Source organism: Nansenia antarctica, assembly GCF_963989245.1.
Source record: "Nansenia antarctica genome assembly, chromosome: 17".
In the NCBI taxonomy this organism is placed as follows: domain Eukaryota; kingdom Metazoa; phylum Chordata; class Actinopteri; order Argentiniformes; family Microstomatidae; genus Nansenia; species Nansenia antarctica.
The window spans coordinates 16,525,715-16,548,214 of NC_137687.1; the positions used below are offsets into that span (position 1 = coordinate 16,525,715).

General features: G+C 44.9%; 1 protein-coding gene across 1 annotated transcript in view; it reads right to left on the minus strand.

Moving 5' to 3' along the window:
* Nucleotides 1-22,500, minus strand: part of hip1 (huntingtin interacting protein 1) — a 58,308-nt gene that overhangs the window by 35,482 nt on the left and 326 nt on the right. The window contains exon 2 of the mRNA XM_080547239.1: nt 315-387. Within this exon, the coding sequence (XP_080403365.1) occupies nt 315-387 (73 nt within the window). The remainder of the gene's footprint in view (nt 1-314; nt 388-22,500) is intronic.

The following is a 22,500-nucleotide window of genomic DNA, read 5'->3' on the forward strand; positions in this document are numbered from 1 at the left end:
CACAGCGTTAGACGTAGGGTTAGCCCTCTGTCTGTTTACTACAGTTTGTTTATTTTATATCTTCCTATGTGGATTAATGTGATGCAACTTGTGGGCTAGGTAAAGGTTCTGTTGTGGCCCGGGGTGGTCCAGTGGTCTAGCACCGCCGTCTACTGTGCACACGTGTGCCCATGTCGGCATGGGTTCGAGTCTGGCCCATGCCCTGCTGACATGCCCTCTCTTACTTTCCTGTCTGTCTAACATCTATATCAGGTGGTATGTGAATACAGAATGTACACACACACACACACACACACACACACACACACACACACAAAGGATATTCCTGGCATGCTTCTCTTTGACGGCGACCTCCTGCGTGTTGATGGCCTTGTTGATGCTCACAGCCTGCAGGACAGGAAGTAGAGAGGAGGGCAACAGGAAGTAGAGAGGAGGGAGAGGAAACAGACAGAAAACACAAATCAGAGCAGTATTTTTCACAACCTCATCTCAAGCAAAGAACACTTAACACAACTCTGTGGCCTGGGGTGGTCCAGTGGTCTAGCACCGCGGTCTACAGTGCACACATGTGCCCATGTCGGCATGGGTTGGAATCCGGCTCATGCCCTGCTGACATGCCCTCTCTCCCTTCTTCTCCTTACTTTCCTGTCTGTCTTCACTGTATCTGTCCAATAAAATGAAAAAAAATAATAATAATGAGTGGGACTTCCCCACTCAGAAAAAAAGAAAAAGAAATCTTCACTTTCCTGGAATTCACCAGGTGACAGCAGTCTAGACATTTCCAAACAGACAGTAATGGAAACATGTCCCATGTGATGTGACTTGTGACTTCTTAATATTCAAGGGAGCGATGACATTCAGAGAACTGACCCAGTGAAATGTTCCTGTTTGGTTGTGGTGCGGCTCGGAGCCTCAGAGAACAAACAACGTCTGAGAACCAATCACAAACACACGTCTGAGAACCAATCACAAACACACGTCTGAGAACCAATCACAAACACACGTCTGAGAACCAATCACAAACACACGTCTGAGAACCAATCACAAACACACGTCTGAGAACCAATCACAAACACACGTCTGAGAACCAATCACAAACACACGTCTGAGAACCAATCACAAACACACGTCTGAGAACCAATCACAAACACACGTCTGAGAACCAATCACAAACACACGTCTGAGAACCAATCACAAACACACGTCTATTTCAAAGATAAACCCAAGTGAACACTGATTATTTTAATTATTTACGTAGCCACTTTACTCTATTATACTGAGCCAATTACCACTATTGCACTATTGTCATTGTTCATATTGTATTCCACCCCTGTACATTGTACCGCACATTTAAGGTAGCAGGTGTGTATGTTGTATGTTAAGCAGCAGTTGTATATGTAGGGGTAGTGGTGGTCTAGTGGATAGTGAGTTGGACTTGTGATCGGAAGGTTGTGAGTTCAAATCCCGCCTGAAACCACACCACTACTAGTGTGCCCTTGAGTAAGGCACTTAGCCAGGGGGCATGTCCCTGTAATTCGTAATTGTAAATCGCTTTGGATTAAAAGCGTCTGCTAAATGGCAAAAATATATATATATATGTTGTATGTTAAGGACAGGTGTGTATGTTGTATGTTAAGGACAGGTGTATGTTGTATGTTAAGGTAGCAGGTGTATGTTAAGGACAGGTGTGTATGTTGTATGTTAAGGACAGGTGTGTATGTTGTATGTTAAGGACAGGTGTGTATGTTGTATGTTAAGGACAGGTGTATGTTGTATGTTAAGGACAGGTGTGTATGTTGCATGTTAAGGACAGGTGTATGTTGTATGTTAAGGACAGGTGTGTATGTTGCATGTTAAGGACAGGTGTGTATGTTGTATGTTAAGGACAGGTGTGTATGTTGTATGTTAAGGAGCAGGTGTATGTTGTATGTTAAGGACAGGTGTATGTTGTATGTTAAGGACAGGTGTGTATGTTGTATGTTAAGTAGCAGGTGTGTGTTGTATGTTAAGGACAGGTGTGTATGTTGCATGTTAAGGACAGGTGTGTATGTTGCATGTTAAGGACAGGTGTGTATGTTGTATGTTAAGGACAGGTGTGTATGTTGTATGTTAAGGACAGGTGTGTGTTGTATGTTAAGGACAGGTGTGTATGTTGTATGTTAAGGACAGGTGTGTATGTTGTATGTTAAGGACAGGTGTGTATGTTGCATGTTAAGGACAGGTGTGTATGTTGCATGTTAAGGACAGGTGTATGTTGCATGTTAAGGACAGGTGTATGTTGTATGTTAAGGACAGGTGTATGTTGTATGTTAAGGACAGGTGTATGTTGTATGTTAAGGACAGGTGTATGTTGCATGTTAAGGACAGGTGTATGTTGCATGTTAAGGACAGGTGTGTATGTTGTATGTTAAGGACAGGTGTATGTTGTATGTTAAGGACAGGTGTGTATGTTGTATGTTAAGGTAGCAGGTGTGTGTCGTATGTTAAGGACAGGTGTATGTTGTATGTTAAGGACAGGTGTGTATGTTGTATGTTAAGTAGCAGGTGTGTGTTGTATGTTAAGGACAGGTGTGTATGTTGCATGTTAAGGACAGGTGTGTATGTTGCATGTTAAGGACAGGTGTATGTTGTATGTTAAGGACAGGTGTGTATGTTGCATGTTAAGGACAGGTGTATGTTGTATGTTAAGGACAGGTGTGTATGTTGTATGTTAAGGACAGGTGTGTATGTTGTATGTTAAGGACAGGTATATGTTGCATGTTAAGGACAGGTGTATGTTGCATGTTAAGGACAGGTGTATGTTGCATGTTAAGGACAGGTGTGTATGTTGTATGTTAAGGACAGGTATATGTTGCATGTTAAGGACAGGTGTGTATGTTGCATGTTAAGGACAGGTGTGTATGTTGTATGTTAAGGACAGGTATATGTTGCATGTTAAGGACAGGTGTGTATGTTGTATGTTAAGGTAGCAGGTGTATGTTATGTTAAGCAGCAGGTGTATACAGTATGTTGTATGTTAAGCAGCAGTTGTATACAGTATGTTGTATGTTAAGCAGCAGTTGTATACAGTATGTTGTATGTTAAGCAGCAGTTGTATAGTCTGAGGTAATAGCAGCTGGGGTCAGGAAAGGACAGAGCCCATTTAATAATCTCACTTCCCCCAGATGTCCCTAGTCCTCTCTCTGGATGACTGGGAGGGGAAGTGGACGATGATGAATTATCTGGAGTGCTCTGTTGCATTGTGGGTCAGAGAGTACCACATCTCACATGGGAATCACACTGGCTGACTGCGGGGTTTGGAAGAATGCCCGTCTGCATAGGGATACACATCAGGAGCCTGGGCGCGCGCTACAAAAGTTGTCCCAGACAAACACACACGTTTCAACTTCCTGCCTCTCCACCGGGACCTGGTTAAGACAACCTTTGTATCGACGAGATCGATTTTGCAGAGTGAGTGTGTCTAATTAAGTCACAGCTGTGCCTTCGGATGAGGAAGAGGAGGAGAAGGAGGAGGATGAGGAGGAGAAGGAGGAGGAGGAGAATGAAGAGGAGGAGGAGGGGGAGGAAGAGGGGGAGGGGGAGGAGGGGGAGGAGGAGGAAGAGGAGGAGGGGGAGAAGGCGGAGGAGGGGGAGGAGGAGGAGGAGGAAGAGGAGGAGTAGGTGGAGGAGGAAGAGGAGGAGGGGGAGGCGGAGGAGGAGGAGGGGGAGGAGGAGGGGGAGGAGGAGGAGGAGGATGAGGAGGAGAAGGAGGAGGGGGAGGAGGAGGAGAATGAAGAGGAGGAGGAGGGGGAGGAAGAGGGGGAGGGGGAGGAGGAGGAAGAGGAGGAGGGGGAGAAGGCGGAGGAGGGGGAGGAGGAGGAGGAGGAAGAGGAGGAGTAGGAGGAGGAGGAAGAGGAGGAGGGGGAGGAGGAGGAGGAGGGGGAGGAGGAGGAGGAGGAGGAGGAAGAGGAGGAGTAGGAGGAGGGGGAGGAGAAAGAAGAGGAGGAGGAGGAGGAGGAGAAGCAAGAAGAATGCAGAGCTGATCAGTGTGTCTCTCAACACGTGCTTTAAATTCCATTCCATCAATGTCTCTGTATCGTCCTGTAGTCCTGCTGTCGATGAACCACTAAACCACGGTCAGACCTACTGACCACGACCACTAAACCACGGTCAGATCTACTGACCACAACCACTAAACCACGGTCAGATCTACCGCCCGCACCTTCTGTCCTTCAACATGCGTGAGGGGCTGGGTACGGGCCTACAGGTGAAACACTTGCTCTAGCATAACCAGCCACAGGCCCAGAGGCTTTGTGAGAAGGGGGATTGTGTGACCATGTCTCTGCATATGTACAGTCCATTAAATCTAAGCTCAAAACTCACTTGTATTCCTTAGCGTTCCCTGACTCACTCTGACTCCTGCCTTGTTTGTTTTGACGTGTTGTTCTGTTGGTTGTTTATTTTCTGTTTACTTACGCTTTAGGAGTACTTTTTACTGTAAAGCACTTTGGTTGAGTTGTGACTCGTGAGCTTAGAATTATCTCCGTTTAGGGTAGTTCAGAGATATTGAGCGTCAAAGTTTTTACATTCCATTATGTTTTGTGAGATGGAACCTTTGTATTTTATGAATTACTAACTAAAAAATGTCAACATTTTAAAAATAACACCACACAGGCAATAATAAACAATAAAAAAATAATAATAAATGGATCAGATTATGTAAAGAAACTAAATTTTGACAAATTTAGATAGAACCTTATAATTCTAACGTCACGAAGTGTCATGCTTAAATGTGCTATATAAATACATCTGATTGATTGATTGATTGATTGACACTGCCATAGCAGCCTCCCCTGGTCCCCAGTATGTTCAGCGGAGCCTTGATGGCTACAGGCAAGCTAACCTTTTTAAAGTTTTCAATCTTTGTAAATCAGGCATTTAACGAGTTAACTGCTTGACTAACTGTCTTAATATGCATTCAGTACCGTAATAAAAACACTTATGTTCACACCCACGTTTAAGTCGAACACCACTGCTGTATTTTCCTCATAAAACACTCTTTAAAAAAAAACAAGGACGGATTGGGAACACCGCCAGCACTTGTGTAGTTCTTCCCACACAAGAAACCGACCCAATTAGCTCACAGTGAGACTTTGTCGTTTGTGTGAATGTGATGCCAGCTGCCCAGGACCCCTGGCCATGCCAGGGGCGGCGCACTGGCATCAATGGCCTGGTAGCTAGCTGCAGTCTGGGCAGCTAACGGACTGAAACCATGACTGCTTAATAACATTACATGAGGAGGTGAGAGAGAGCGGCGGTGGTGGTGGTAGGGGCAGAGAGGAGAGGAGATAGCCTAGCCTAGCCTAGCCTCCCCAGGGAGGACTGGACAGTCTGGACGGATTGATGGCAGCTGCTGGATTGAAAAAATCAGGTGTAGTGCTGAGGCACAAATATGTACATTTCAAGCCTGCAAACTGCGACACTTTAAATGAATGTGCAATAACACTATGTGCAATATGACAACCCTAGTCGTCTTATCTGTACAGTATAGTATAGTGGATAGTGTACATAGCCTTTATTTATGTAAACCAGCTCCTTTCCCTTCTTGTTTTTTTTTGTTTTTTTTCTTTCCTAACACCAGGGGAGCCACCCCTCCTAAATTTCGTTGTTTGGTACCTGTACTATAGCAATGACAATAAAGACCATTCATTCATGATTCATTCATTCATTCAGAGAGGAGAGGAGATAGCCTAGCCTCCCCAGGGGCAATGAGGAGAGGAGATAGCCTAGCCTAGCCTAGCCTCCCCAGGGGCAGAGAGGAGAGGAGATAGCCTAGCCTAGCCTAGCCTAGCCTCCCCAGGGGCAGAGAGGAGAGGAGATGGAGATAGCCTAGCCTAGCCTAGCCTAGCCTAGCCTCTCCAGGGGCAGAGAGGAGAGGAGATAGCCTAGCCTAGCCTAGCCTCCCCAGGGGCAGAGAGGAGAGGAGATAGCCTAGCCTAGCCTCCCCAGGGGCAGAGAGGAGAGGAGATAGCCTAGCCTAGCCTAGCCTCCCCAGGGGCAGAGAGGAGAGGAGATAGCCTAGCCTAGCCTAGCCTAGCCTCTCCAGGGGCAGAGAGTGTCTCTTCATGAGGCCTCCATTGATATGCTACTGGTGACCTGGCCTGACTGTGTCTCTACACAGGAACCAGACAGTACACACCAACCTGACTGCACCAGGCGGTACACACCAACCTGACTGCACCAGGCAGTACACACCAACCTGACTGGACAGTACACACCAACCTGACTGGACCAGACAGCACACACCAACCTGACTGGACCAGACAGTACACACCCACCTGACTGGACCAGGCCGTACACACCCACCTGACTGGACCAGGCCGTACACACCAACCTGACTGGACCAGACAGTACACACCAACCTGACTGGACCAGGCAGTACACACCAACCTGACTGGACCAGGCGGTACACACCAACCTGACTGACCCAGGCAGTACACACCCACCTGACTGGACCAGGCCGTACACACCAACCTGACTGGACCAGACAGTACACACCAACCTGACTGGACCAGACAGTACAAGTACACACCAACCTGACTGGACCAGACAGTACACACCAACCTGACTGGACCAGGCAGTACACACCAACCTGACTGGACCAGGCCGTACCCACCAGCCTGACTGGACCAGACAGTACACACCAACCTGACTGGACCAGGCGGTACACACCAACCTGACTGGACCAGGCGGTACACACCAACCTGACTGACCCAGACAGTACACACCAACCTGACTGGACCAGGCCGTACACACCCACCTGACTGGACCAGGCCGTACACACCAACCTGACTGGACCAGACAGTACACACCAACCTGACTGGACCAGACAGTACACACCAACCTGACTGGACCAGACAGTACACACCAACCTGACTGCACCAGACAGTACACACCCACCTGACTGGACCAGACAGTACACACCAACCTGACTGGACCAGACAGCACACACCAACCTGACTGACCCAGGCAGTACACACCAACCTGACTGGACCAGGCAGTACACACCAACCTGACTGACCCAGACAGTACACACCAACCTGACTGGACCAGGCAGTACACACCCACCTGACTGGACCAGGCAGTACACACCAACCTGACTGGACCAGACAGTACACACCAACCTGACTGGACCAGGCCGTACACACCAACCTGACTGCACCAGGCAGGACACACCAACCTGACTGGACCAGACAGTACACACCAACCTGACTGGACCAGACAGTACACACCAACCTGACTGGACCAGGCCGTACACACCAACCTGACTGGACCAGACAGTACACACCAACCTGACTGGACCAGACAGTACACACCCACCTGACTGGACCAGACAGTACACACCAACCTGACTGCACCAGGCCGTACACACCAACCTGACTGGACCAGACAGTACACACCAACCTGACTGGACCAGGCGGTACACACCAACCTGACTGACCCAGACAGTACACACCCACCTGACTGGACCAGGCAGTACACACCCACCTGACTGGACCAGACAGTACACACCAACCTGACTGGACCAGACAGCACACACCAACCTGACTGGACCAGACAGTACACACCAACCTGACTGGACCAGGCAGGACACACCAACCTGACTGTCTACCACACAGGAACCAGTCAGTACACCAACAGGAGAGTTGGTTCATGCAGCATTGTTGAGTCATGTTAGCATAGAGAGCCTTTGAGTAGTAGTAGTGGTTCACAGGAATATGTGACCAACACCCATCCTATCAAAATGTTTTTCCTGTCACATTGCCTTACTAGTAAGTAAGTAAGTAAGTAAGTAAAGCTTTATATATAGCTCAGGCCAGGGGCCATTGGCAGTCTCTGTGATAGAAGGAAAAATCTACTTCTATCACCATTTTCTCAACCTAGACTTTTTTATTTTTTTATTTTTATATAGACACTGGAGAAACAGAGAAACAGTACAAGGGGGGCAATAGAAGTTTTAGGGGACACAGTAGAGGGGAAAAGCGGGTGTCTTCAGGAGACGCAGTGCTGGGGGGCAGTAGAAGTCTCAGGAGGAGCAGTTAAGGTGTAACACATCCATCATGAGGAAAGCCGTGCAGCCATGACATTCAGATTTGGAGTCAAATCAATCAAATCAAAACGGTCGGTCTAAACATGTTTGTTTTTTTAAAAGGACATATGGGTTTGGGGAGAGTCCTTATATAACCCATACTGAGATTATTGATTAGCAGAGTGGTGTAGTAGCCAACCTCAGACACCGGTGGTGATCTGGTCATGGGCATGTTCTACAACATGTGCTGCTTAAACCTCAACAAAACAGAGACCGAATTCAAGAACACGCAGCTAACCTACCCTACCCTACCCTACCCTACACTACCCTACCCTACACACTACACTACACTACACTACCCTACCCTACCCTACCGTAACCCTGCTCTAACAGACCTTCATCAGGCTAACAGGGTTAACCCTAACTAGGGTTGGGTACCGTTTGGGTTTTATCCGGTACCGGTACCTAACCGATACTTTAAAAACGGTACCGGTACCAAAACGGTACTTAATTCGGTACTTTTGATTTTTTAAAATGACATATAATAACACGGTCGACAACATTAAACAGCTTTTCACTTTTTTATTGCTGAGGCACAATATATATTAGTTAAATATACACTCAAATTAAAATAAATGAAAATAAAACTCCTGAGCCTTGGGGACTCCATTAAGCTGGGGGTGCCTATCGTTGGTACTGATGTCGAATACGAGTACACACTTGTTCGGCAGCCCCTCAAGGACATCAGAATATTCTTAGAAAAGGGATCTAGTGAAGAGGCCTGCATAGCCCCCAGAACCAAGAAGACCAAGAGGAAATATAACTCTGATGAACTGGAGCCCTCCACCTCGTCAAAATCCAAACTATGTTGCCGCTCAGCTACTACAACTCCCCTCCCCCTCTCTGGTCCATGACACATGACGATTCATTTTTCAGACACAGTAGTAGGATAAGGACAGTACCCGAATATCAAGAGATCCCCGATCATGTTGTCCACCTCGCAGAGACGCAGCCACACATCCGCACTACGTCATCAACAGACGCGTCGAATCCTGGAGTGCACTGTCCAATCAAAGGCTTGCGTTCGTAAACTCGCTCTGAGAGCGTCGGCAGCGCACACTGGGCCCGACGTCATAAGGGGAGCAAGTCATTTGATTGGACAGAAGGCATTCCACGAGTGGTGATCAGAATTCCAGAACGAGTTTACAAACGCACCCATAAGTCGAGCGTCGCGTTACGCCAACCCGCTAGCGGAAGTTGCTATTAGCAACCTTCTCGTTATCCTTCCGTACTCGCTGCTTTCACTGAGTGGAAATTTAACAGGCGATGTGACGTCGAGTCACCAGTTGACAGTGAAAAGTACCGAAATGAGGCACCGAAATCTCCTTTGCGATTCGGTACGGGTACATACCGAATGTAAAGTAACCGGTACCTACCGGTACCGATTTTCGGTACCCAACCCTAACCCTAACCCTAACCCTGCTCTAACACACCGTTATCAGGCTACATCTCTGTTCTAACACACTTTTATCAGGCTACATCTCTTGATAATTCCTCACGTTCCATATGTTGTCACTCCAAACCAAAGTAGAGTAAAAAACACATGTGGAAATCAGGATTTCCTCAACCTTGTTCAAGATGTTCAAGTGATCCAAATCCTGCGATTAACTATCAGCGTACGAGACAGAAAACAAGGGGCATTTTGTTACTGTTATCATACACAAGACGGTTCAGCCGCCACTGAGGTGAGCTGCTGCTGAGCTGTGGGACTGCAGAGACTTGCTCTCCGACAGGGGGACGGGGTAAACATGGAGGATGGAGAGAGAAATGAAAACAGGAAACACACGTGACGGACTGAGGCAGCGCTGTACACTGAGGTGTGGTGGTGGAGGGTCATGGGGACGGAGGGGGGGTGAAGGTGGAGCTGAGGGGGGGGGGGCACTCAGTCAGGCTTCCTGTCTTGGCACACCCTGTCCAGCCCATTTCCTGCCCGCTGAAAACTACCCAGCTCTCTCTCTCTCTCTCTCTCTCTCTCTCTCTCTCTCTCTCTCTCTCTCTCTCTCTCTCTCTCTCTCTCTCTCTCTCTCTCTCTCTCTCTCTCTCTCTCTCTCTCTCTCTCTCTCTCTCTCTCTCTCTCTCTCTCTCTCTCTCTCTCTCTCTCTCTCTCTCTCTCTCTCTCTCTCTCTCTCTCTCTCTCTCTCTCTCTCTCTCTCTCTCTCTCTCTGCCATGTTCAGACAACTCAGATATAGTTTCTTCAGTTTCTACAGTTTATTCCCCAAATGGTAAATGGACTGACTTATATAGCGCCTTTGACCAAAGCGCTTTACAACGGCCTCTCATTCACCCATTCACACACACATTCACACACCAATGGCGGCAAGCTACCATGCAAGGCGCCGACCCGCTCATTGGGAGCAATTTGGGGTTCAGTGTCTTGCCCAAGGACACTTCGACATGTGGCCAGCCGGGGCTCGAACCGCCGATCTGCCAACCTTGCGATCATTAGATGCCGGCTCTACCTACTGCGCCTCAATAACTCCTGATCATTGCACCTAGAGATGCTCCGATCAGGGTTTTTGGTGCCGATCACCGATCACCGATCACTGGAATCAGTGATCTGCCGATCCGATATCACCGATCACCGATCACAGCGTCGAAAATGGCAATTGAAGCATTCTATTTATTGTGTAGCATTATTTATGTTTTTAATTATTCTTAACACCATTGACATTGTATATTAAGTATTCAAATGAAATTAGGAGATGAGAAAGTATCATGAATTGACAACCATCTGTTTTATTGAATTCACAACCACCTGTAGCTTACTTCAGGAAAAACAAATAAAATGTGAAAATAAAAATCATAATAAATAAAATGTACACTGTCACATCAAATGTGCAACATTCCACTCGAATGAGAGGAACTAGGGGCTCTTAGAGAACTTGGAGCTTATACTGTAGCTTTCCTGAGGAACAATAAACATACCCAAACTAAACTGCAACATAAACAGGCTATAGCCAAATATAAAATACTGTTTCAAGTCAGTCAGTTTCAAGTCATATTTAGGAGGAGATAAGACAGCAAGTCAGCAATAATCAATAAAACAAAAAAACAAAACATTTCACCTAAGGAGATTTCAGACTCAAACCTTACTTCTGATTAAGCAGCATCACTGTCAGATTAGCCTTGAGAAATACAAGCATCTCAGCGTTTTTGGCACTCAGCCTGTTCCTCTTATCATCTCAAATATGTCCTGCTATGCTGAAAAGTCGCTCGCTATCTACACTTGTGCAAGGTGCACAGAGAAAGACCTAAAACTCTCGCGCTAATAGTTGTTGTTGCTATGGACCTTAGTCTAGCTTAGTGACTTCCTGCTCGCGGGGTCACATGACGTCGCTGAACACTACCTACACTACGCTCGTGAAGTCGCGCTGGAACTCTGACCAGCACTCGTGGAACACCTCTCGTCCAATCAAAGCACTCGGTCCCTTTATGACGTCGAGCCCAGTGTGCGCTTCGGCGCTCTCGGAGCGAATCGACGAACGCAGCAAATGCCGTATGATATTCGTGGTATTGAAAGTCCTTGCGTGCGTTCCTCCGCGAGGAATTTCTTTTGCGCAGACATTACAAACTGCATATTTGTTGTCTCTTTCCGACACTGTGTAATATTTCCAGACTGGCGACGCCATTTTGTTAACTGATCGGTCGTGTTTGATCGGCCGTTTTGAGAACTCCGATCAAAACCGATCAAGGCCATATCGGCCGATACCGATCGGCGCCGATCAGATCGGAGCATCACTAATTGCACCTTACATGTTTTTGCAAGTTGTACAGTATATTTATTTCACTCATATTGGTACTGTATATACTGTCTTGAGTAATGTTGTATGTACTGTAGCTTGTTCAGCATGGAGAATACCAAGTCATGTTCCTAGTGCACTGCACATGGCGAATAAAGTTGAATTTAATTGAATTGAATTGAATTGAATTGAATTGAATTGAATAACAGATATTATCAGTCCAGCTCAACTCTTTTGAACATTCTCTTTCTTAGTTTCTTAAAGGTGGCCCCCGAAAGTCAACTGACAATACTTCCAACACCCTTCCAACACAACAGGGAGAGAGAGAGATAGAGTGGAGCTGTTTATCATTTGCATCCCCGCATACCTCCCCTCTATACCTCTTTAAGAGCCCTCACTCTATACCTCTTTAAAAGCCCTCTCTCTATACCTCTTTAAAAGCCCTCTCGCTATACCTCTCTACCTCTTTAAAAGCCTGGCACGGCGGGGAAGGGAACATAAAAGACAGTCCCTTCAGTGCAGCGACCCTTCCTCTTCCTACGTGAATGTGGAGCCAATGTGGATTAGACCAGATTTACGGATCGCTTATGTCCAAACTGTCATAGGAGCATACGAATGGCTGCAGTGCTTCTCATCCCATTAACAACATGGTGGGTGATGCTATAATGCCATATTGGATAATGCCTATTCTGAGTCCATTATATAAGCACCTCAGAACATCGTGCATTGAGCTGGTCGACGCCTATTCGGTTGTTAAGTCTGACGTCAAATGTGACGTTTAGCAATTTCCGGGTCCAAACCAGAAATTCCCTGCACCAGAGTACCAGTGTACTAAAGCGGTAGAGTGACAGTTCAATAGTTTTTCTGACTCTGATCTATTCATACAACAAGGGACACACTTTCCCGTTTTTCCCATATTTGTCAGCGTCTTTGAGCCTCGGAAAAGCGCTATACAAATATAATGAATTATTATTATTACTGAGGCATTTCGAAGAGAGCGCCTCAGCCAACGTTGGACCCGGAAACACGTCACGAACAACCGAATAGCCTCAGAGTAGCCCTGTGTTCCTGGGGCTTGGGGTGGGAGACAGCTGGGGGTTAGACAGACACACTGGTCAGAACCTGCACCCTGAGGCGGAGACCACAGAGCTGGCTAGCCGCTAGCATAACACAACGTTAGGAGCCACGGTCAGTTTACAAGCCTCTTGACAAGACAGCCTTTCTGCAAACTGCTGTGAAGAGATCTCAACGCCCAATTTGCTTTGTGTAACTTGGGGAAGTGCTGATGTCATCACAATGACACTGTAAAGCACATCTGCTGCTGAAGGCAGTTCCTGACAACACACAGTGTCCACAGGAAGTCTACACCTCCTTTCACAGTCACCTCTACACAGCCTACTGGACACTTTCAAAGTGGATGTCTTTTTTAAAATATACAATAATAATAATAAATACTACTACTAATAATAATAATAAAGAACAGAATATCTGATTGCAAAAAGTTTAATTCAAGGATAATAGTTTTGCATTTGAGTTCATTTTAGCTGAGCCACAGCAAGGCTCTTCTGTTTGTAATAAATTATAGAAAATATGTCGAATTTTTCTTTCACTTTGAAAGTGTCCTGTAGGCGATGTCTGCTCTAATTGTAATAAATAATTTAAAAAATGTAAAACAAAAGACAATTGATCTACTTTTCTTTTTGTTTTTCAAAGAAAAAGAAAAAAAGGAATATGGTGCGGGACAAGACTAGATTTAAACATGTAAAACACTAAGGGCCGGTTTCTAAGACAAAGCTTAAGCCTAGTCCTGGACTAAATCACACTTTCAATGTAAAATCTCCATTGAAGATGTTTTTTAGTCTAGGATTAGGATTAAGCCTTGTCTCTGAAACCGGCCCTAAAAGTGGGTCAGAGATGGAGGTCACATGACTTTCCTCTCTGCTGTCTATGCTACAATATCGGGTTTAGATTCTTACACGTCCGTGTTTCCACACCGTCGTCTAATAGGCCTAGATAACAACAACCACAAGCTGGCTAGCAACACTGGACCCTGGCTAGCAACCCTGGCTAGCAACCCTGGCTAGCAACCCTGCTTCATCTGAGCAGCCTTGACATTTTGACATTTCCATTTTTGGCAGTTAGCAGACGCCTTATTCCAAAGTGACTTACAATCGATACATTTTGACTAAGCAAGTGAATCATCAATCCACCAGTCGTAGCAGGAAGAGTAATCTAGTTCAGGCCAGTGGCCATTGGCAGTCATCGTGCTAGAAGAAGAAATATCTACCGTATATATTAGGGCTGTCAATGTTAGCGCGTTAACGATCGCGGTTAATTTGTACACAATACACATATAAACACGTCATAAACACTGGCCGGTGCGAAATGCATTCTGGGATACTGAGCTGCATACTTCAGTGTGAACAGTCGGCTGGTAATGGCATACTTATTATGAATTTAGTAGGCAGTATGCAGTACGTACTCATTGAGTATGTAGTAGGCAGTATGCTAGCATGCCATTTCGAACACAGCCATAGTCTGTGTACAATATTTGTTATTGAAAGTAACTATCAACACTTTGAAAATGTTAAGTAAACAAAGGAGAGAGTGCTTTGAGTTGCATCCGTGTACGAAAGGCGCTATATAAATAAAGTTTCACTTCACTTCACTACACGGTGTAAACACAGAATATCTGCGGCTTATTTGGTAACTGGCACACCAACCTTCTTTCACCTTGTTTCACAAACGCAGGCCATATCCTATCATACCCGGACCTAGGGTGATAGGGCCTTTTCATGGTTCCATTCCCTTCCATTTTTCTGACCAATCAACTACCACGTCTGTTGCTTCGATTGCGTATGTTACTTCGTTTACATAAAGGGCTGTGAGAACGCAAATCAGATAAATAATTTATGCAACAATGTTGCAATCTCATCCACTTGCTCCATGTCATGATTCAGATTTTCATGTGAGAACATGACCTTATTTACTAGTTGACGAGCTAGTAAGTAAATTATATCTATTTTTTATATATTTTGGGGGTTTTTTAGATAGAGAGGGGAAATCAAGCACTTTCAATGACCCCAAAAACTTTTAAAACCTTAATTTTCTTTTCTCAAATTCACAAACTTTCAAGGATTTCAAGGACCCGTGGGAACCCTGTGTAAACTCTCTTAAAGGGCCCACAGTCAATTCCCAGCATACAAACATATTAGTGAATTATGTAACTGTGTCCATCAGTAGTATCCGCTACACGCTGACCCAAATGTTTATTTGGAAAGTTACTGTAAACAAACAAACCTTGAGTTGTTTCAAGTAATCTTATTCAACTAAGAGTGTGAAAAGGGACTTGTCTCTTTAGAGACTCTAAATGGACTGACTTATATAGCCTTTATCCAAAGCGCTTTACAACGCCTCTCATTCACCCATTCACACACACATTCACACAGCAATGGCAGCAAGCATGCAAGGCGCCGGCCCGCTCACTGGGAGCAATTTGGGGTTCAGTGTCTTGCCCAAGGACACTTCAACATGTGGCCAGCCGGGAATCGAACCGCCGAGCTGCCAACCTTGCGATCATTAGACGGCAGCTCTACCTCCTGCGCCACAGCCGCCCCCAAGACACTATGGCATTCAGTTTCTTAAATAGGTCTACTCACTGTAGCATTCAAGGGTCATTTGGGTTGAGATGTTACTTTGCAAACAATTTACAGGCAAGCTGTAGCTTGCTAGGCAAGCATACGTAGCAGACGTTACTTTGTAACAACTTTATGTGGTTGTCTGCTAATTAAGTCTGCAATTCTACATCTGCAAAAATACCTCTCATTCCTCTTTATTCCAACACCACAAATGTTTTTGTTTTATCTCCCCCCAAAAAAGTAAATACTAGTATTTTAAACTTGTGATTAATCATGATCAGGGCTGGACTGGCCATCTGGCATACCGGGCATTTGCCCGGTGGGCCGTGGTAGTTTTGGGCCGAGCCGACCGGAAAAACAATTTTTTTTTTTTTTTTTTGCCAGCCGGTCCGGCCGAAAGCTACCATCGAACGGCCCATAAATCGAAAGCTACCATTGAACGGCCCATAAATCAGGGACAGCGGCCCATTGGTCAATTTTCGGTACAGACACTGGGCTGGCCCAATCAACAGAGAGAAGGGGGGGGGGGCCAGGGGTCACGCACGCACGCAGCACCAGACCTCCGTCTCAGTTTCGCGGTAGTTTTGGACCGAGCCGGCAGGCAAAATAAATGTAGTTAGCCTGGATAGTTACTAGATAGATACTGAGAGAGATGGAGCGCAAAAGCACACTAAAACGGAAGGGAGGCTGGGAAAAACTTAGGGAGAAAAACAAAAGAAACTCGAGGCAGATGCTGCCAAATGTGTAAACATTAGGGACATGTTTGCTGCACCCTCAAGTTTACCACAGCAGCAACAGCAACAGGTTGAAGAGGAGGCTGGCAGGGAGGAGCGGGAGCAGGGTACAGATACAGAGGATAGAGAGGATACAGAAGAAGCGGGGCCGAGTCAGCCTGTAACCGTTGACCCGGTAAGGAAAATATAGGTAGCTGTTAGGGGTGTAACGGATCGCCCCCCACGGTTCGGCACGCATGTGTACCGCGGATCAATTGCAAAATGTAACCAAGTAATAATATTACTTAATATTAGTTAATATCCCTTGTAAATCACAATGTAGAGTTGCCATGAAAAGATAGACGCGACAGTTGCGTGCTTTGTTTTACTCTAAAGCGCAATGATAGGTTGATAATGGAGAAAAAAAATCTAGAACAACAAGGCTGCGTTCGTAAATTCGCTCTGGAATCTGATCACTGAGTACACTAGGGATGCTCCGATTTATCGGCCACCGATTTAAATCGGCCGATTTCACTCCAAATGACTCGATCGGTGATCGGCAAAAATGGCCGATCGCAAAAACCGATATTTATTTTTTTTTTTTTTTTTTTCCTGGGGAAGACAGATAACTGAACAGAAAACATAGGAGGATGTAACAGTATGTAAACCATGAAGGCCACGTTTATGATGTCTTTTATACAGCCATATCACTGACTTGGGCTTCAGGCCCTAACTGGGTGATAGGCCAGACTTTTACTATGCCATAAAAATGGGTCTGCGTTTGCTTGTTGCCTAATGGATCAAAACTTTTGTCTAAAAAGCAAAAAATATGTAGGCTATCCAGTCAGTAGGCCTACAGTTATGTATTTTAAAAAAAATCGGTATCGGTATCGGTATCGGTTGATCTTGAGGAAAAATATCGGTGATCGGTATCGGCCCCAAAAATCCAGATCGGAGCATCCCTAGAGTACACTGGTCTACTTGCACTGGTACCATTGCTTACTGTATGTAGTCGTCTTTGTAGTGGTTTGGGGGAATACTACAGTTTGTCATATGACTGTACAGCACACAGTATATAAGACGAGTATATAAGGCAAGTATTTTTGTGCTGGTGGGTGTGGTCCGACCGATTGGGGTGGGCCTGTCTGGGCCAAAAATGCCAGGGCCTAATTTTTGTCCCAGTCCAGCCCTGATCATGATTAATCTGATTAATAATTACAGAATATTATTGTGATTAACTTGATTAGGCCTAATCGAAATAATCACCATACCAACATCACTGAGTCTGCCCAGCGGCAGCTCATGGTCAACAGAGTCAACAGCCTTGGACAGATCAACAAACATTCCGTTCCCTGATCAGGTTAGATAGTTCCTCAGTGAATCAACGATTGTCCTTCCCAGAGATCCTGATTTGTTTTTTTATAGGGGCATGCTTATTGCAGATTAACATGAAAGAATTATGAAAATGTTCCCATGCACACTCAATATCAGGGACTAAGCTGACTCTGTCAATGTCACTGTTGTAGAGATCACGCAGAAATGCTTGTTCATCAAAATGTATTTTAAAAACATAACGAGGTATGAACTTGGGTCATTTAGAGTCTCTTACACAGGCACAGTGATCGCTGACATTGTTACAGAATACTGCAGTCGAGGTATACTTGTGGAGCGAGTTTGTGATGAGATCTAGTAGTGTGGATTTGCTTAGATTTGTTTGGTTGGGTCTAGTGGGAGCATTAATAAATTGTGTGAGATTTAAGGAATCACACAGTTCCTTAAAGCAATCCGAGGCAGAAGACAACCAATCCCAGTTTAGATCGCCCATAAGAATGAAATCGGTAATCTCTTTATCAGGATAAACCCCTCGAGATGCATCATCTCGTTCTAGAGAGGGTCCTAACATAATATTAAAATCATAACAGATACGATATCATAGACCAACACGACCATCTCATTTATCCTCACTTACAAATGAATTGCACTTTAGTTTTCTTTATTTCTTTGTTTACTTATCTATACCTGTCTACTGTCTTCATTACCTATCATCACCACTGTTATTATTATTATTTATTTTTATACTTATGTTTGCACCACTTGGGATTTTGTGGGGTGTGGTGGGGGGGGACATGTTCGTGTTTTGTGAAAAAACTAAACAAACTGAAAAGTATTGTTCTCAATAAAAATAAGGTAAAAAAATAAAATAAGAATGAAATCGGTGTCATTGAGACTGTGTAAGGCATCCGAGAGAGAGGAGACGGTGGTCTGTAACATCCAACAACAGTAAAGTGAGTAGCCTTGGATATATTCACTTAAACAGGAAGCAATCCAAATTGTCTGGCTTTGGTTATAGACTGTAACGTAGAGCTACAAAGTTTGGATTTAACATAAATCGCAACTACACCACTTTTACCAGCACGATCAGATCTATAAATATGTTAACCATCAATTGCAATCAAATTGTCAGGTATCGACTTTTTTTAAAACAAGTTTCTGATAAGACAATAACATCCATATCCGTCGTACTCGTAACACCCCAGAGCTTTGTCATGTCCATTTGGGGAGAAGACTTCTAACATTAAAATGCACAAGGCCAAGACCTGATCTATGTTTGACGTCTGCAGGGGTGGGTATATTTTGAGAATATTTTGCATAGGACCCGGTTCGGTTGCACATTCCCAGATAACGACAACAGTAGTAAAATAACACACTTTAAATTCCCACTACATGCTGTTGTTGCCATCATCAGCGTTTCTGGCTATGCCGTGTGGGAAGTCCTTTTGCACAGTTAGAATGTAATTTAGAGCTTTCAAAGATTGTAAGTACAGCGTAAGTACAGAGTGTCTGATTGTGCCTGGGAGTTGTAAAGGTTTTGCTGTTGCGTGGGGTGAATTTCTTGATGATGGTTGCATGGATCTCTGGTCAGAGTTTGGAAGATATAGGTCATGTTCTCACATGAAAGTCTGAATCAGGACCCGGAGCGTGTGGATGAGTTTGCAACAATGTTGCATAAATTATTTCTCAGATTTGCGTTCTCACAGCCCTTTATGTAAACGAAGTAACATACGCAATCGAAGCAACAGACGTGGTAGTTGATTGGTCCGAAAATGTTTGAATTGCCCGTTTGTCCCGCTCTTATCCAGATCAACACACATGCGCTGTTGTTTTCCTATGGACAGCCTCAATGCGTCGTTTCTAACCGGAGCGAAACCATCCTTTTCAAGCGGAGCATCCGTTGGTTGTTTGCTCCGGGAGCGACTTCGAATGCGCGTTCTCACAGCTCCAAACGACGCAGAGCAAAGCGAATTTGAATTGAATGAATTTCAGATTTTTAGACATTCTTGTCACAAGCAGTTTGGGTAGTTCCAATTGGGTAGTACCAAGTGTCCAATGCAGTTTGTTGACTCTTGAGAAGAGAGTGTAAAGTTCGAAGACCCAAATCGTTCAGGCTCTGCTTTTGACATGCCATAACTTCTCAAAACTTAAAACTTATAACGTCATTAATGATAACATATAATATAACATAGCAATAACATAACATATAAGATAACATGTTATAACACATAAAATAACATGTTATAACACATAAGGTAACATGTTATAACACATAAAATAACATGTTATAACACATAAGGTAACATGTTATAACACAGCAATGCCTCTGCAGTCACAATGCTCCTCCAGGAGAACATCTAAGGAGGTTCTCCCAGTGACTGTGATGGATCCTCTCTAACTACTACTAGATCTACTAGAAATCGTGGACTTCAGGAGGAAAAAATCTGAGGTCCAGCCCCTGCTCGTCGATGGAGGGAGCGTGGAGAGAGTCTCAACCCTCCGATTCCTGAGGGTGCACATACAGGATGACCTGTCCTGGAAGATCAACACAGAAGCCATCATCAAGAAGGCACAACAGCGGCTCTACTTCCTGAGAGTCCTCAGGAAAGACCACATCGGACAGGAGATGCTGGTGACCTTCTACCGCTGCGCAGTGAAGAGCATCCTCACCTACTGCATCTGCGTGTGGTTCTCCAGCTGCACAGCCGCAGAGAGGAATGCGCTACAGAGAGTCGTGAGATCGGCCCAGAAGATCACCGGCGCCCCCCTCCCCTCTCTGGAAGAGCTGTACAACACACGCTGCCTCAGGAAGGCCTCCAAGATCTCCAGAGACCCATCCCACCCTGGGTACGAACACTTTGCTCGGCTGCACTCGAACAGGCGGTTCAGGACCATGTTCGCAAGGACAAACAGACTGAAGCTCAGCTTCTACCCCAGGGCCATTCAGGCCCTGAACACAGCAAAGACCTAGGTTCTAGGCCCTGGACAATCTAGACAAATTGATGGCAGCTACTAGATTGAAATCAAGTGTAATACTGAAACACAACTGTGTACATTTCAAACCTGCAAACTGCGACACTTTAAATGAATGTGCAATAACACTATGTGCAATATGACAACCCTAGGGTACATAAGGTTCAGAGAATAGGAAATGTTAGAATAGGTATAGCATAGCATAGAATACAGCACGGTGTTTTATTTGTATAGTATAGTATAGTGGATAGTGTACATAGCCTTTATTTATGTAAACCAGCTCTTTTCCCTTCTTGTTTTTAGTTTTTTTTTTTCCTAGCACCAGGGGAGCCCCCCCTCCCAAATTTCGTTGTTTGGTACCTGTACTATATCAATGACAATAAAGACCATTCATTCATTAATTCAAATACTAGATCTACTAGAACTGAAAGCGGCAAGTAACAGGCACGTAACACCCATATGCTGTATAAATAAATATATTTGACTACCAGCAAGACACCGGAGCACTCGTATCTATAACAAGCGCAGAGATTGTACGAGCCCCGGCGTCAGTCCAATGGAAGCGTCAAGCACAGCCTTTCCGTAGAAATATATCGCTCCCTGTCTAACGTTATATATCTAACGTTACATGTTTTAAGGCTGATCTGTGCATGATAGTGCTGCATTTTGACATAATTCTTATCGCATTTCCCCCCCTGTTGAGCTGTATAGCAGCACTTATTCAAGTGAAGTGCTCTTATGACACTTTACTCCTCCTACTGTCCCGGCTCGCTCCAGGTCTGTTGTGTATAATGGAGAAGGAAGCGTATCCTACCCGTACCGTACCTTCAAATGCGTGCCGTTCCGAGCCGTACCGGTCTGGTCAATGGAAAAGCGGCATTAGGCCTCCACACCAAGGAGAGGATAGACCCTGGAGATGCTTGAACCACCCCCCCCCCCCTCCCCTACAAGTCTATGGAGCTAAAGTACACTTCATTGAAAGGGCAGTCAGTCGGGTCTTTGGCCCTCTTGCACCTGCTCCTGAACACTCAGACCAAGTCTAGCCAGAAAGGCTCTGGACTCCCCCTTGAGACGATTCCAAAATCGCTAATCAATTTCAGCTTTTGTTTTCAGGAAAAATCTGATCTACTAATCTATAATTCACAACACAGCACCACTTGAACCACACCACTCAAATCATACCATTCTAAAACGTCAGAGGAAAAAATAGTTGTTGCTAAGCCAATTGTAACATTAAATTAAGGTGGGTGTGTGTGTGAAGGTTTTGATTTCATGCCTTATAGCGTAATTATGCACACAGACAGACCAACTTTGTTTCCCACTGTAATGTAAGCTGGCCCACATCACACATCCACATCTGAAAGACAACAACACTACTAATTGCTGCGCAGCTTCCAGGACATAGTCATAATAACTCTATAACCTAGGGGTGTTGAAATTGTGGTCACCATAATAACACGATCGTTGTTATGTGTGCTCACATCCTAATAATGTCCTCTCCAGCGATCGTGACCACAGCTGTGTGATAATGTCACAGGATGCAACACGTTACTATCAAACAAACACACAATCTGCACACAGTTCTTTACACTAAAAACCACCACGATCACACAATGCTATGAAAATCAAAACAATACCCTCAAATCTTCGCTGAAGAAGAAGGAGAAGAAGGAAAAAAGCACGACAATGTTATAGAAACATACCATCTTACTAAGATCCATAATATAGAAACATACCATCTTACTGAGATCCATAATATAGAAACATACCATCTTACTGAGATCCATAATATAGAAACATACCATCTTACTGAGATCCATAATATAGAAACATACCATCTTACTAAGATCCATAATATAGAAACATACCATCTTACTGAGATCCATAATATAGAAACATACCATCTTACTGAGATCCATAATATAGAAACATACCATCTTACTGAGATCCATAATATAGAAACATACCATCTTAC